Raw genomic sequence first — 17,502 nt, 5'->3', positions numbered from 1 at the left:
AGGGATGGACAGCAGCACTGGCTGTAGGAATGCGGGGATGGACAGCAACACTGGTTGTAGGAATGCAGGGATGGACAGCAGCACTGGCTGTAGGAATGCCAGATGAAAAGCAGCACTGGCTGTAGGAATGTAGGGATGGACAACAGCACTGGCTGTAGGAATGCAGGGATGGACAGCAACACTGGTTGTAGGAATGCAGGGATGGACAACAGCACTGGCTGTAGGAATGCAGGGATGGAGAGCAGCATTGTCTGTAGGAATGCAGGGGTGGACAGCAGCACTGGCTTTAGGAATGCAGGGGTGGACAGCAGCACTGGCTGTAGGAAAGCAGCGATGGACAGTAGCATTGTCTGTAGGAATGCAGGAATGGACAGCAGCACTGGCTGTAAGAATGCACGATGGACAGCAGCACTGGCTGTAAGAATGCACGATGGACAGTAGCATTGTCTGTAGGAATGCAGGGATGGACAGCAGCACTGGCTGTAGGAATGTAGGGGTGGACAGCAGCATTGTCTGTAGGAATGCAGGGGTGGACAGCAGCACTGGCTGTAAGAATGCACGATGGACAGTAGCATTGTCTGTAGGAATGCAGGGATGGACAGCAGCACTGGCTGTAGGAATGCAGGGGTGGACAGCAGCACTGGCTGTAGGAAAGCAGCGATGGACAGTAGCATTGTCTGTAGGAATGCAGGGATGGACAGCAGCACTGATGGAAGGAATGCACGGATGGATAGCAGCACTGGCGTAGGAATTCCAGATGGACAGCAGCACTGGCTGTAGGAATGCAGGGATGGACAGCAGCACTGGCTGTAGGAATGCAGGGATGGACAGCAACACTGGTTGTAGGAATGCAGGGATGGACAGCAGCACTGGCTGAAGGAATGCCAGATGAAAAGCAGCACTGGCTGTAGGAATGCTGGATGGACAACAGCACTGGCTGTAGGAATGCAGGGATGGACAGCAACACTGGTTGTAGGAATGCAGGGATGAAAAGCAGGACTGGCTGTAGGAATGCAGGGATGGACACCAGCACTGGCTGTAGAAATGCAGGGATGGACAGCAGCACTGGCTGTAGGAATGCCAGATGGACAGCAGCACTGGCTGTAGGAATGCAGGGATGGACAACAGCACTAGCTGTAGGAATGCAGGGATGGACAGCAACACTGGTAGTAGGAATGCAGGGATGAAAAGCAGCACTGGCTGTAGGAATGCAGGGATGGACACCAGCACTGGCTGTAGGAATGCAGGGATGGACAGCAGCACTGGCTGTAGGAATGCCAGATGGACAGCAGCACTGGCTGTAGGAATGCCAGATGGACAGCAGCACTGGCTGTAGGAATGCAGGGATGGACAACAACACTAGCTGTAGGAATGCAGGGATGGACAGCAGCACTGGCTGTATAAATGCCAGATGGACAGCAGCACTGGCTGTAGGAATGCCAGATGGACAGCAGCACTGGCTGTAGGAATGCCAGATGGACAGCAGCACTGGCTGTAGGAATGCAGGGATGGACACCAACAGTGGCTATAGGAATTCAGGGATGACAGCAGCACTGGCTGTAGGAATTTAGGGATGGACAGCAGCACTGCTGTTGGAATGCAGTGATGGGCAGGAAGAGGGGCTGTAGGAATGCAGGGATGGGCAGGAACAGGGGCTGTATGAATGCAAGGATGGGCAGGAATAGGGGCTGTATGAATTAACCAGAGCAGTGGCTGTAGGCAGGGACATGTGTACAAGGTAGAAGAATGGAGAGGGGAATGAAGGAAAGGGCAGGAGCACTGCCAGTAAGAATGTATGAATGGAACAGAAGCACTTGCTGTAGGAATGCAGGGATGGACAGGAGCAGTGGCTATAGAAAGGCAGGGATATACAAGAGCAGAGGCTTTGGAATGTAGGAATGGACAAAGAGCAGCAGATGTAAGAATGTAAAAATGGACAAGGAGCAGTGGCTGTGGGAATGCAGGAATAGACTGAAGCAGCAGTGGTAGGAATGAAAGAATGGACAAAGAGCAAGAGCAGATCCTGTAAAATGTAGAAATGAAAGGAATGGACAGGAGGACTTGCTGTATGAATAAAGGAATGGACAGGAGCAGTACCTGTAGCAATGAAGGAATGGACAGGAGCAGTACCTGCAGCAATGAAGGAATGGACAGGAGCTGTACCTGTAGTAATGAAGGAATGGACAGGAGCAGTACCTGTAGTAATGAAGGAATAGACAGGAGCAGTACCTGTAGTAATGAAGGAATGGACAGGAGCAGTACCTGTAGCAATGAAGGAATAGACAGGAGCAGTACCTGTAGTAATGAAGGAATGGACAGGTGTAGTACCAGTAGTAATGAAGGAATGGACAGGAGCTGTACCTGTAACAATGCAGGCATGGGCTGGAACAGTAGCTGTATGAATGGGCAGATCTGGTTGCTGGGATCACCATGAAACCTTTCAGAGTATCTTGTTTTCACTCACCTCTGGATACGGGGTGCGCACAGCTGGTACAGGGGCTACTGCAGATGGCCTGGGTTGCTGCGTTAGATCATCTGAGAGGGGCATGGTGTGCATGTTAGGGGGTGGCCCGGGCTCTGGATGGACACTAGGACCGGGCCGGTTCTGCATGGTCTGGTCAATCCCATCCTTCAGCTCTTCCAGGTGCATTCCGAGGCGGAATATCTCACCCTCCACAACCCTGAAAAAGATAACGTTTTACGCTGAGTTGGAGAGTCAAAACCTGGCTCTGTAAATAGGGCTGGAATTGGCCCCTAATTAGTCTAGACTCTTACTCAAAAGGGAACTAGGAATGCTGGATTCCTAGAACCACAATCCCCCTGTAGAGCAAGCCCTGTAAAATAATTCTAATAGGGGATACTAGGACTCAAGACCACCAATAAGGAGAAGGACACCAAATTAATGAAAGCACTTCCAAGGAGAGGGATGGGGACATTGAGGTTGTTGAAGCACATGCCAAAAGAAGCAAACACTGGAACACAAGAATCACATGTCAAGAGTCTGGAGAGGAGCAGAGGTAAGACAGAACGTAGATGACATTCAGGGAATGTTGGGATATAGACACTTCACCCTCTAAGCTATCACCTTGCAGTGCCTAGCGGTATACATGCAATGGCATGGAATAAGAAATAGTCAAACGCTTGGTAAAGTCACTCTGCTTTCGTGAGAAGGCCCCTGTAGTGTAGAGGGAGATGCCAAGTCCCTCATCACCTTCTGCAAGGGGTCCCATCATTTTGTAATACGCCACTGATTTTAAGCATTAAATACCCTGCAGGAAGGGCGTAAATGGAAATACTGCTGAAAAGGAAACAACATCCATCAGTGCAGCGTGGAGCAGAAGAGCCAGGATTTAACAAGTGTTTGGAACAAGGAGGAAAAAAAGGAAGTCGAAGTCTGAAAATACCATGGAAGCAAGCCCATGAGCCAAATCTATAATACAAGGAGACAGGAAGGGAGGCTCTGAGAAGCAGCCCAATCAAGTAGAAAGGCAGAGAGAAAGAGAAAGGCAGTGAGAAAAAAGAAAGAAAAAGTCAGAGAGAAGAAAGAGAAAGGCAGTGAGAGAAAGAGAAAGAAAGAGAAAGGCAGGGAGAAATAAAAAGAGAACAAGCAAGAGAAAGAGAAATAGAAAGAAAAAGAGAAAGTGAGATAGAAGGATCTAGAGGAAAAGAAGAAAGAGCAGGTGAAGACGAAATGAAAGGACAGAAAGGCCATTAAAAAATCAAAACAACAAGGATATTTACAAACACCTTTGAGGTAACAACGGTAAGGTCCAGAGGACCAACAGCTGTAATCGGAGGATGAGAGGGAGAGATTCTGTATTTCATAAAAACACATATGACTCATCTTATTGCAAAAGCTGTTTCACTGGTGACTTCTGCACTTTTTATGCCCATGCTAATATCATGTAGCATAAACACCAATGTCTCAACCGGTAATCGTTAAAAAGACTGTTACAATGAGTGTATAAATCACAAAAGGAGGGAAACAGGAGACCAAGGTAAGGTGTAAAGGTTGTTACTTAGAAAGTAGTTATATCAGCACTACATTACAACTGGATTGAAGTAACCATAACAACAAAAAGTGCACTGAGCGTGCTAGTGTAAGTGACAAGTGCAGTGACACAAGTGGTATAGGAACAGCGTGAGACAGTGAAGGACAATAAAAACAAACAATAATTCAGGGTCAAAATATGAATAAATACAAATGTAATTAGTTTTGAATGATTTCAAAATGACCATGTAGTAGCCATAAATGACGCTGCAAAGTCGACGGCGTTTCTACCTTATCAGATTCAGGTCATCAGGACGATGGTTACAAATTTCTAAGATAGTGCTGAAGGCACAAGGAGGGACTATCCCGGTATGGTGATAGAAGCGAGGGGAATCAATCAAGATCAGATCATGCAGCAGTGTGCAAGGTAAATCGCTGTAATGTATGATGAAGGGTCCACGATACTTCATTGGATGGGATGGGTACAGAGTCTGGGCGTGGGACAAGTAAGAGGAATAAATCCGGGGGGACGAGTGAAGCTTCACCCGTCCCCCGGATTTATTCCTCTTACTTGTCCCACGAATTCCCAGGGGAACCTACGTGGTATCCCCCAATGCGACATTCCAGCCTCAGTGGCTGACTGAGATTCAATCCATTCCAGGCAGCAATTTCACAGACTCTGTACCCATCCCATTCATCGAAGTATCGTTGGACCCTTCATCATACGTTACAGCGACAGTCACTCCTTGTGCCTCCAGCACTATCTTAGAAATTTGTAACCATCATCCTGATGATGGCCTTAATCTTTTTTTTGCAGAGTTTTATATAGTGCGAACTTGACCCGAATTGGGTATCAGAGCGCTTTACATAGCACTAGTTATGTTACATGAGGACGCACATTAATTTTTGTTAGGCAATGGGAGATTAAGAGGATGTTTAGCGTTGTTACCAAGACTCGAACCCAGATCCCCAGGTCCGAGGTCGAGCGCCCTAGCCAACTCCTCTGATAAGGTCGAAACGCCGTCGACTTTGCAGTGTCATTTATGGCTACTATGTGGTCATTTTGAAATCACTCAAAACTAATTACATTTGTATTTATTCATATTTTGACCCTGAATTATTGTTTGTTTTTATTGTCCTTCGCCGTCTCACGCTCCTATACCACTTGTGTCACTGTACTTGACACTTACACTTGCACGCTCAGTGCACTTTTGGTTGTTATGGTTACTCCAATCCAGTTGTAATGTAGTGCTGACATAACTACTTTCTAAATCACAACCTTTACACCTTACCTTGGTCTCCTGTTTCCCTCCTTTTGTGATTTATACACTCATTAAAACAGACTTTTTAACGATTACCGGTTGAGACATTGTGATTCATGCTACATAACTTTTCCCGGTCTCCGCTGGGTTAACGGGTTTACTCCTTTGTTAAGTTCCATGCTAAAATCATGACTCATACCTGTCTGGATCGAACTCCCCGTTGTGAGCGCCAGGTCCTCGCCGCTGCTGCAGCAGGCGGTGCTCCTCCCGGGCCTGGAGGTAGGCCTTCTCCAAGGTGTCCTGTGCCCCCTTCAGTCTCTGGAGGCTCTGAAAGCAGATGAACTTGGATTAGGAGTTGTCCAGTGGGAGCGTGGCATCCGTAGCCTATTGTTCTTCGCATGGGGCCTGTGTACACAATGCCACTAGGGGTGGCCAGAACACAAAACAAAGGAGCCTGCATCTCAGAATCATGCAGGCTTTCATCAACGTTTCACCACAAGAAACAAAACAAGTCCACGAAACAGCAACACAGCCTAGAGCTAATATTTCCAAAATTGTGAAAAATTGAGGAGCAGCATGTCGCCTGGTGGCTGCTCATCATCACTAAATGTGCCTTTGATGTGAACTGGGCCCTATGGTCCTGATTCACAAAGGTATTCTGCACTTTTAAATTATTTGAAAATATAAATAAATATATTTTAATGTGAAATAAATATATACATGTATGTGATGAAGGCAGGGGATCCTGCCGAAACGCATACTATATCATTGGAGACTGATGTGTCGTCATTCTGGTGCAGGAGAGAGGCACTGTTTGGTTTTATATATACATATATATATATCTGTCGGGAGGTCCAGAGAGCGAGCTGCACTCACACACAAAATAGCTTCTCCCCGACACAAAGCTTTATTAAAGGTATGGACAGTCACTCTCACCAGTCCTTTAAAAGCATTTGACTGCACCCGACCCGTTTCGAGAGGATCTCCTTTTCAAGGGTGATGCGGTCAAATAGCAAATGTGCGCCTGCAGCTTCCTTTTCAGAGATATCACACGCCATTGATTGGTCACTCTATATGAGAAGTGCGTTGCTTTCTGGGAGCTGTAGTATGTGATTTTTCTCCTTGATGGATGCGTAAAAAGTAAGCTGCAGGCGCACATGCGCTCTTTGACCACATCACCCATGAAAAAGAGATCCTCTCGAAACGGGTCAGGTGCAGTCAAATGCTTTTAAAGGACTGGTGAGAGTGACTGGCCATACCTTTAATAAAGCTTTTTGTCGGGGAGAAGCTGTTTTGTGTCTGAGTGCAGCACACTTTAAGGACATCCCCACGGAAATATATATAGATATTAACCCTGGGCGTAGTTCTCGAAGTAGCGCTACGTGTAGCTACGCGGAGTGCACTTTGCACTACACGAGCTACGAGTATGCCCTACGCAAACTGCATAGTACCCTGTTCGCACTGTGCAAGATGCCGTTTTCAATGATTGTGTTATGTTATGTTATGTTAAGGGTTTGTAGAGCGCTCACATCACCCTGGGGCATCGTGGCGCTATCCAGAAAGACATATATACTAAGGTAGATAGAGGAGCAGATAAAACTGGCCTGAATTAAAAAAGGTGTGCTTTCAGTTGTTTCCTAAAAGCACTGTAGCTTGTTGTTTCCCGTACATCCAGAGGGAGGTGGTTCCAGTACTTGGGAGCCAGGAACGAGAATGATCTACCTCACGTCCGGACCAACCGAATCCGGGGGATCAGAAGCAAATTCTGGGCCCTCGATCTAAGGTTCCTGCTTGGAATATATTTACGTAATTTATTCCGTAGGTAAACTGGGCCCGTATTGTTAACAGCCTTATATGTTAAAAAACAGATCTTAAAACTTGACCTTTTTTTTACTGTCAACCAGTGTAGCTTCTTTAGGAGAGGAGCTGAGGGTGAACCTGCCGGCTGGTTAAGAATCATTCTAGCGGCAGTGTTCTGCACCACCTGCAGTTTAGCCATGAGAGTCTCTCCGACTTCCACCAACAGGGCGTTTCCATAGTCCAAGCGAGAGACGACCATTGCTTGTACCAGGGATCTCCGATGGGAAACAGGAATATAAGGAAATATTTTCCTCGCTAGTCGGAGGGCATAGTAACATGAGCTTGTCATGTAGGAAACTTGGGCTTTCATATTAAGACCTTGGTCCAGCTTTAAGCCTAAGCTCTTTACTGACCCTTTAGGGGAAGGAGAGGCACCTAGCTCCTGAGGCCACCAATCCTCTGACCAGATATGTGTTGTTTTCCCCAACAGCATCAGCTCCGTTTTGTCCAGATTCAACTGGAGACAGTTAGCTGTCATCCAGTTCGCAATGATGATCATGCCTTCGTCAAAACGAGATTTATCGAGAGTGGGGTTTGATCCGATGTTAAAGATCAGCTGTGTATCGTCTGCGTAGGAGACGATAACAACGCCTAATCTCTCCACAATCCTGGCCAGTGGGGCCATATAAATGTTGAAAAGGGTAGGGCTCAAATAGGAGCCCTGCGGGACGCCTCTACCCAAGTGCATTTTTTTTATGTATACGGTCCCAGCATTACAGTTTGGAATCGTTCTGACAAGAAGTCAATCAGCCATTTAAGTACCATCCCGTTTATTCCTAAAGCCACGAGTCTCTCCGCCGACCTAGAGTGTGAGATGGTATCAAAGGCTGCGGAGAGATCGAGTAAGATTAGGATTGCTGATCCCCCTGCATCGATGGTTAGTCTAAGGGAGTCGGTTACTTCCAGCATTGCTCTCTCAGTACTAAACCCTGACCTGAATCCTGATTGAGAGGGATCTAGGAGTTGGTTTTCTTCAAGGTAAGTACTGAGTTGGCGGTTAATGATTTTACTCAAGAGTGGTAAAAGGGAAATAGGTCTATAGTTTCCCAATATGGAAGGGTCCGCCGCAGGCTTTTTCAAAATAGGGCGCACAAAGGCTTCCTTCCATGGTGATGGAATCGAGACCATGAGTATTGACCGATTAAAGATGTCTGTGATCGATTGAACGCTGCTGGTGGCTAGGAGTGTCATAATCCTAGGAAGGCAGAAATCCAATGGGAACCCTGACTTGGCCGTGGTCAGGCCTTTGAGAACCTCTTCTGTCGAAATTAATGTAAAGCTGCTCAAGGAGCATGCCACCCTTACATCCTGCTTCTCTAGTATGCTAAGTGCCTCATCATTATGCGGGTTAATAGGGGAAAGTTCTCATAGATTTTAGCAATTTTATCGTGAAAGAAGAGTGCGGACAAGCATCCAGCACTGTGCAATCATTGAAAAGGCATCTTGCACAGTGTGAGCTGTAGTTTTCTGCTGCTGGAGTAGATTTTTACTCTAGCTGCAGCTTTCTCAACGCGGACTGGTAGTTTCTCATCGCGAGCATACGCGACCATTCGCAATGAGAAACCTAACCTACCCACGTTGAGAATCTCACCGGGAGGTTTATTTTCCACGCTAGAGATTGGCAACTTGATTGATGTTGCTGATCGCGAACAAGGAAAAAGTCTCGCCGGGATATCATTTTGCTTGCTCACGGTTGCCAACTTGTTGTTGAGGACCGCAAGCAAGCAAAAAATGACCGCTACGCATGTTCGCACTGTGCTACATGCAGTTCGCGAAGTTGCGCAAACTTCGCGAGCGTAGCATAGTGCTTTGCCCAGGGTTAATATATATATTCATAAAGCAGTTTAATACCCTATGTTTAATTTAACAATTAATCTAACCCTATTTTTATTAACCCGTTGGCTGCGGGGGTTATCCCCCCGCTGTGCTGTGGGGCGGGGGAGCGCGCACAGCGCCCCGGTGCTCGTGACAAGCTCAGCTCGTCATGAGCCGCGGTGCTCGTGTGCTCATGACGAGCTGAGCTTGTCACGGCCACACCCGTTTCCTCAGAACACTCAGCACAGCGGGGAATTTAGCCCCGCGTGTGACGTTCTGACGAGCTCAGCTCGTCATGAGCATGGGAGGGGTTAAAATCTAACTACATTCATTGTAATTAATTTATGCATCACTTATAATAATGCATAGTAAAAATATGTTTTCATTACGTGGGGATTTATCTTTTAATTCAAACTGCAAAATAATCATTTCAATTGAATTTAACAAATTTCAATTAATTAAGTATTTATTTCAAATTTAAGCTAATATTGATGCAGCATCTTTTAATTGTTTTACTTTATGTGCTATATGGTAAACATGTTTTATTTTAATTTTCCCTACACTTTATCATAACTGGTGTTACCGGGCCCTGCTGTATTAAAGGGCCACTCGGAGACCATGGGCGATGGTTCTCCCTGTCAGTGCGGTTCAATATGATTTCACAACTGTATGGTCTCTGTCTCCCTCTTGTGTTTTAAAATAGAACCGCTTTCGAATCAAGCTGCATGGAAAACGCTTGCCTGGAACAAAGATTAGAAAACAAGGTTTAGGCCTGTGTGTAACCTTCCGCTCCAACTCCCGGTTTTGAGTCACAGGTAATCCCTCAACACAACTTATTTACAACCTACTCCTTCATCACCAGTAATTCCCATTAGTGCATGGAGTCTTGTCATGAACTCTTGTCAATCTCGGGACACATCTCACCAGATTATGAAATCATCTTGTCAACCTTCGCGTACATATTAGCCCTTCTAGCCATTGCATGCCCAGACGGATAGCATCTTAACACACACAGTTAATGTCCATAGAACTGAAGCATGCCTCACCATTCACCTACAATTAGTACGTTGAAACCTCTAGTTATAATTCCCCCATTGCTAATCCCCCTCTTCTCCTTCTTTTCCCTTTTCATTTTTCCCCTCTTTCGCCTCTCCCCCCCCCCCGCCCTTTCAGAATTTTGTTCTACAAGCAATTGCCTCAGGCATCAACTTGTCTTGTCCTGAAGATGATCCCAGCATTAACTTAAAGGGATCGAAACATCCGTCGACTTAATGCACTCTGAAACAAATGTATATTTGGTATTAATATGTGCTATGTGCTCTAATGTATTCTCTGTTAGCCTAATAACTATAATATTCTCTGGCCACACCTTCTTGTATTGCCTGAGCCTTTTCCGTTTTTTATGATATATATGTCCCCACTTGTATGGTTTCTTGTACCTTCTCATTAAAAGATGATGTCCAGTTGGACAGCCAAAATATAGACATTATTGTATCTCTATACTTATGAATTCTCACAAATGTTTGGATAAGATGTGCCAGCACTCGCATACAACAGGAGAGAGAAGCCAGGACATACATTTGATGGAGCTGTAAGTACAACAAACCTTACAAGAGGAGAGGCATATGAGCACAAACAGGTAATACAAGAGATAATAAATCAACCCTCACAGGTAATAATAGGTAGATGCCAGGACACCAAGGCAGTGGAGAAGACATGCCAGAACCCACGGTTCATACATGGGAGGTGACAGCACAGATAGGTAATGAAGGAGATACGTCAGAACTCACAGGACATACAAGTAAGGTGCCAGGACACACAGGTAGTGGAGGAGATAGGCCAACCCTCACAAGTAAGAGGAGCGAGGTGTCAGTACATACAGTTAATGGAGGAGCTACTTCAAACCGCACAGGTAACAGGAGAGATGTGCAGCACACAGGTGATGGAGGACAGATGTCAGAACTCATAGGCTATATAGGAAAGATGTCAGGACAAACAGGTGATGGAGATATGTCAACCCTGACAGATAATAGTAGAGGGTGCCAGCATAGACAGGTAATGCAGTAGAATTGTCAGAACTCAAATATCATAAATGAGAGGCGCCAACGCAGACAATGAAGGAGATATGTCAACTCTCACAGGCAATAGGAAAGGGTGTCAATGCACACAGGAAATGGAGGAAAGATGTTAGAACTCACAGGTCATAAATGAGAGGTTCCAGCATACACAGGTAAGGCAGGAGAGATGTCAGAACTCAGAGAACATACATAAGAGGCGCATCTACACAAAAGTAATGAAGGAGATGTGTCAACCCTCACACGCAATAGGGAAGGGAGCCTAGTGTGCTTTCTGTCTTATTTAATCATCTCTCTCCTGCAAGCCGTACTTGCTGGGGTGGGACCACATCCCCCAGTTTGCTAGGCTCACGGTTGGGGGCTGATATTGTACGCCAGAGTGCTTTAAATTCATGGGAGGTGTCCCGCAGCTTGGGAGCCTTATATGCTGTCTTACTCACTCTGTCCTGTATGCTGTATTATCTGGAGTGGGACTATATCCCCCAGTTTTCCAGGCTCACACATTGGGGCTGATCTCTAGCACCGAAGTGCTTTAAACACATCAGGTGCACCTTTCAGCGTGTGAGCCTCCTATGCCATCTTACTGAACCCGCTCTTTCCTGCAAGCCGTGTTTGCTGGGGTGGGACTACATTCCCCAGTTTTACAGACTCTCATGTGGGGTTGATCTCGAGCGCCAGAGCGCTTTAAATTCACCAGATGCATCCCGTATCGCAGGAGCCTCGCATGCTGTCCTACTGAACCATCTATGTCCTGCAAGCCGTACTCGCTGGGCTCACACATGGGGGCTGATCTTGAGTGCTTTAAATTCATCGGAAGCATCCCACAGCGCAAGATGCGTGCAGGCCTTGCCCGGCAGAAGTCCGGGCCTACAGCAAGCCCAAGAGGCCGGATCGGGCCCCCCTCTTGGCCCTGGGTCATTTCCCATCCTGAGCAGTATTCTGCATACCTGAAGTTGTAAGGTGAAGTGGTCCTGTAGTAAGGATTCTTTTGACTTCTTCTTTTTCCTATGGTTTTTGAGCCTGCCTGAGCAATTGGGGTGCACACATCAGCTAGTGTGTCTGCGTGTTTGTCAGTTGGGATTCTTTAAGATAAGATAACTCTGTGAAGAACTGGATGTACTGCCATGTTTTTTTTTCCGCTTCGCTTCCAAGCTGGGTAGTAGACCCCTTAAAGCCTTAGTTAAAAATCTACCAGGCTAAGTGTATATCTAAAGTACTGTATGGGAGTGACATTTGGGTGTATCTTCCAGTAAATGAGCAACAGATAAAGGAAAGCAAATGTCAAAGGGCGTGTGATCTGTGTTCCACACCGCACATCAACCTACTCCACGCCTGACGATATAGGGGTTAAGTATCTAAGTGACCAGACAGCTCTGCGTCCACTGCAGAGTTGGATTAGGATATGGTCACAGGAGGAGCTGGCCCTGAATAGTTTAGTTATGAGGGATTACTTGTCACTCATTTATGCCTCAAAATACCCTGGTTACTTTATATAAGGTACATCTTTGCTAACCTGGGGAGGAAGGAGGTATTTTGTTACACCAGAAGGCATTAGCAGAGGAGATCATAAGTGGGTTAAGGAGAGATTTATGGAATGGGTGGTTTCACTCGGCGAAGAGGCTGAGTTAACAAAGGACACAGTCGTAAGATATGTTTTGACAACTACCACTCTGGAGATGGAACCCTATTTAATACTGGTGAAGTGCACTAGGGACAGATGTTTGCTAACTCGTTGTTTGTTTTTTAAATGCTGCTGTTTTTATATGGAGTATAAAGGATGATTAATTATGTCTTTCTAGATTTTGAGTCGCCTTTATTTACATGAATTGTCTTTTATAGATTGTTTTTATACTGCATTTATACTGCTGCCGTCTTTTATGGTTTTGAGAAATCGACTGAATAAAGAATAAATCATAAATAAGAGGAGCAGGTGTCAATGCACACAGGTAATGGAGTAATGGATGGGAGATGTCAGAACTCACTGGTCATATGTGAGAGGTACCAGCACATACAGGTAATGGAGGAGATATGCCAACCATCACAGGCAATAGGAGAGCATGTCAACATATTCCGGCAATGGAGGAGTGTTGTCAGAACTCTTAGGTCAAATATGCGAAGCACCAACACACTCAAGTACTGGGGGAGAGATGACAAACCTCATAGGTCATTTATGTGAGGTGCCAGCACACATCGGTAGTGTAGGAGATATGTCAATCCTCACTAGTAACAGAAGAGAGATATGAGCACAAAGTTGTAGTGGAAGAGATAAAGAAAAGTGGTGTCAGCACTAGCAAGCACTGACTGACACATGTCAGCACTTGCTAGTAACAGAAGAGAGGTGCCAGCAAATAAAAGGTAAAAAAGGACAGATTTTAATCTTAAAATGCAATGCGTGACACATACTGAAATTCATAGGCAGTGGAGAGGATATTTAGAAACCCACAGCTAAAGCAGGGTAGGAGTCAGAGCTGACAGTCAATGGAAAGAGGAGACAGAGCACAAGCACAGATAATCAGTGATATGATGAGATAGCACAAGCACAGAGGAGGGCAAACTGTGTCATAAATAAGCAATGAAGTTAAGATATAAGCCCTCCGAGGTAATGCAGGAGAAGGTGTTGGAGGGGACTTGCTTCAAACGCATCAATGAAAAGCAATATAGAGGAGAAACCATCCCTCGGAAACAATGGAGGTGAGCTACAACTCAGGGAATTACAGGGTAGAAACAGACCGTGCATAAAGGATGCAAAAGTTTATAGGCAATAAAGAGGTCTGCTGAGTACCTTTATCTGTTCCTGTGGAGACAACTTCCCCATCTGGAGCTGTTTTTCGAAGGATTCAACCTGTAGGTTGGAATAAAAAAGTTCTGTTATGTTTTGCAGATTTATAGAGCACATTATAACCCTGGAGGGTATCCTGGTGCTGAGCAGGTATGAGCCTAACCACACCTAGGGCCTACTGGGACTGCTCGAAAAGCCAGGTCTTAAGCTGGAATTCAAGAAGGGAGGAGGAGGCTCGTATGTGTAGCAGTAGGCCATTCAATGCTTTAGGAGCTACATAGGAGAAGGCTTGGCCACCAGAACTGGTTTTCCGTATGCGTAGGATTCGTGCAAGTGAGTGTCCTGATGAGTGGAGGTGTCTGGAAGGTTTGTGAAAGCAGATGCAATTGTTGAGGTGTGCTGGTCCAGTGTTATGTATAGACTTGAAAGTGATAAAGAGCTGAATAATGAAAAGTTTGAATTGGGCTCGTTTGTGAATGGGGATCCGAGGAGCTCCTTCGGATGCGATGTGACTAGTGCAGCCTGAGATGTGGAGAGTGATTCTGGCCACTGAGTTCTGAATTCTGCAGCCTTCTTGTGAGTTTTTTGGCACACACATCAAATGTAACCCAAACGTGCAATCCAGAGACTCATTTTACCAGATCACAGTGCTTACAGATCAACTCTGCAAAATAGTGAGCTATGGAAGTGGGTACCATTCATTTACTAAATCACTCACTCACTCACCGTAAACTCATGGGCCACACCACTGTCATCATTTACCAACTTTTTTATAGCCTTTGGAAAATAGACTCAACAAAGTATCAGCATAGGTCTTTGTAGTTTGGATAAATCAGCCCCCTTAAAAGACTGAACTTGCCTGTCTCTGGAATTTCTCTGCCTGCCTTGCAAGGGTCAGCGTCAGGTACTCTCCTGGAGAGGGCTCATCACCGTTACGAAGTTCATCAGCACCAGATCCATCGTCTGCTTGTGGGGGTGTTGGGGGTGGCTGGGGAGCAGCAGTGTGTTCGCCTTCTGCGGGGAGAGACTCTGAAATAAAGCCAGTGTGATCAAGAAATCATGAGCAGTCTCACAACTATGTGTACACCTAGCAATCCGAGAAATACACATTGCCCAGTTCTAGGAGCCATCTTGTAAACACATTCACTGGAGCTCAATCTTTCAAAGACTTGAATATGTGTTAAACATTTCTTCTGCCTGTGGATCGATTAATGCTTATCAATGAAATAAAAAAATGATATTCAAAGCAAGTTAAATCTGCAACAGATATCATTGCCTGTGGAAACTGTAAACTGACATTTCCAAACCCAGCAGTAAAGCTTACAATGATTCAATAGTTTGTCTGCAATCTTTCTGAATTTGTTGAGGTTACCAAAGAATTGGGATAGGAGATAAGAGCCTCCTGGAGCTAAAACGGATATTAGTGTTGGGTTAACAATGTTCAAGGACAGTGATCTTTCTGTCTCCAGCATAAAATCTTTCCAAAGACTCCTTACTGTGTGAACTCCCTCCCCAAACGTAGATATGTTAACAAGCGAATCATGTAGAAATTCACAAGGTATTGAATTTAGCAATATATTAATAACATGGTTAAATTGAATCTAGCACTGTATTAATAACGTCGTTATTCTGTTAAGTAAATACATTTTTAGAGATTCAAGACCTGGTAGTTTCCTTTTTGCTTATGTTTTCACCGAGGTGACCAGATGTTGAAAGAAGGAAGCTGAATGTAAAAACAATTTACTAGAGAAACATCTTTATAGGAAAACAATTTTTCCATCTCTGTCGAAGGGAAGCATTCTCATTACTTTATAAGAAATATTCCCGCAAATTAATCTGTCGCACCACTCTAACAAAACACACATCAGATGCAAGTACTGGACATTTCAAGATCTTTCATAAAACCACACACCTCTTTTCAAACAGTACTCTCATGACTGTTTGCCCAGAAAATGTTCTAGTAAAAGCAGCTCTGCTCAATCGGTTTGCTCATAAATGCAAATGTGAAAAGAACACTCATAACTACAAATCTCACACTTCAAGGAAAACGGTCTTAAATACTACGGCCCGATTCACAGAATGAACTTAAGACTCAATCCTAAACTTACTACTGTTTTGATATTCACAGATTGCACTTACTACTTTTGGTATTCACAGAATGAACTTACTACTTTTGGAATTCACAGAATGCACTTACTATTTTTGGTATTCACAGAATGAACTTACTCATTTCAGTATTCACAGAAGTTAGGACTCCTAACTTTAGGACTCCTAAATGCCTTCTGTGAATACCGAAAGTCTTAAAATTAGGATTTTTCTCAATTTAGTAGTAGTAAAGTTAGAACTCCTAATCTGTTGCGTCCATTACAAACATTGATGCTCCATTGGCAGTCTCTCTCCGCCCAGGGAGAGGACAGATGTAAATCTCAAAAGGAGAGGTGCAGTGTATGTGACCCACCCAATCTCAGAGCCATGCAGTGGGGTCTCAGCTCCTTCGAGTGGTGGTCCTCAGTGAACATGTGAAGTGAAAATAAAAAATCTGCAGAGACATAGAGCGGGGATACACACTCTCCAGAGTCAGGCAGGGGACACAGGGGACATTTCCATCCCAACATAACCCCACTTAATCTCTGGTCTTTGAGGTTAACTATAAGTGATGAATAAAGGATAATGCTGCCACTGGCAAAAAAATGTATACCATGGTGAAAACAGATAGAAATAGAGAAAGATGCTAACGAGAACACCTTCAGTGGTACCACATATTTATGCTGTGGTTAGATCAAGTATGTTCAGGTTCCTAAGGAGAACTCGTTCAGTAGCATCCTACAATTAAAATGAGGTGTAAATAGCTGGAGCATGTCTGCCATATAAATCCTGACCTGGCTGGAAACAAGGTGGCCTGTGATGGACAGCACAATATTATATGCTGGGCTATAGGAATATAAAGCAAGTCTAGGAAGTGTGTTACATCCTTTCAGTTAAAGAGCAGTCTGCGGACCACTTCAATATCCCACTTTTGTAGATGCTTCAAAGTGAAGAAATGGGCCACTTACATGTGGTAGAGAGTGGTTTTATTGAATATAATTCAGCCAACATTTTCCATGCTTTTCATATCAACTTTGGGTTAGGTTCATTCATCCCCTTTGTTTACATTCACAGCAAAACCCACACAATATAGAAATACCAAATGCCTGAAACACAGACTGACTCTTGGTTAAAATAAATAAATACATAAATAAATAGATTCATAGTGCAGCTCCTATTCACCTGGCTCCGGGCGCTCCGACGGGCTCTGGCTAAATTGTGCCACCTGGGAATGAGGGATGGTGAAAGCCATGACTTTTGACCCTTGAGACACAGCTCCCATTTGAACACTGTGGCTCGGCTTTGGTGGATCGGCATACAGGTTAACCTAACAATATGGAAAAAAAAGTGTCTTGAGTGTATTTTGGATAACAGTGTTCAACAAGAGCATTCATCCCCTCTACTAACATTGAACCAGCCACATGTCCACCACCCAGAAGTAGACTTGTGACATTTAAGAATTTTTACTTATTCTAATAATTGCGTAGGCTTCTTCAAATCCTATGCCACAGTTACTGTCTCTGGATGGAAATGTAATAACAGTACCCTAGTTACATTGTATGTCCAAGGCGCCTTGCACACCCTGTGCAGTTAGTAAATCTGACATACGAATGAGCATGTATGAAAAAGTTACTT

General features: G+C 44.8%; 1 protein-coding gene across 6 annotated transcripts in view; it reads right to left on the bottom strand.

Moving 5' to 3' along the window:
* The window catches only part of AKNA (AT-hook transcription factor), a 282,106-nt gene that overhangs the window by 169,324 nt on the left and 95,280 nt on the right, over nt 1–17,502 (bottom strand). For all 6 annotated transcript variants that reach the window (XM_086921106.1, XM_086921112.1, XM_086921108.1 and 3 more), the window contains exons 5-9: nt 17,050–17,194; nt 14,642–14,811; nt 13,786–13,845; nt 5,453–5,580; nt 2,465–2,681 (exon numbers count right to left, since the gene is read on the bottom strand). In XM_086921106.1, the coding sequence (XP_086777232.1) occupies nt 2,465–2,681; nt 5,453–5,580; nt 13,786–13,845; nt 14,642–14,811; nt 17,050–17,194 (720 nt within the window). The remainder of the gene's footprint in view (nt 1–2,464; nt 2,682–5,452; nt 5,581–13,785; nt 13,846–14,641; nt 14,812–17,049; nt 17,195–17,502) is intronic.

The sequence above is a fragment of the Lissotriton vulgaris genome, chromosome 5 (genome assembly GCF_964263255.1).
Source record: "Lissotriton vulgaris chromosome 5, aLisVul1.2, whole genome shotgun sequence".
NCBI lineage: Eukaryota > Metazoa > Chordata > Amphibia > Caudata > Salamandridae > Lissotriton > Lissotriton vulgaris.
The sequence above is the reverse complement of the archived record's forward strand: the minus strand, read 5'-3'. Positions and strand labels throughout refer to the sequence as shown.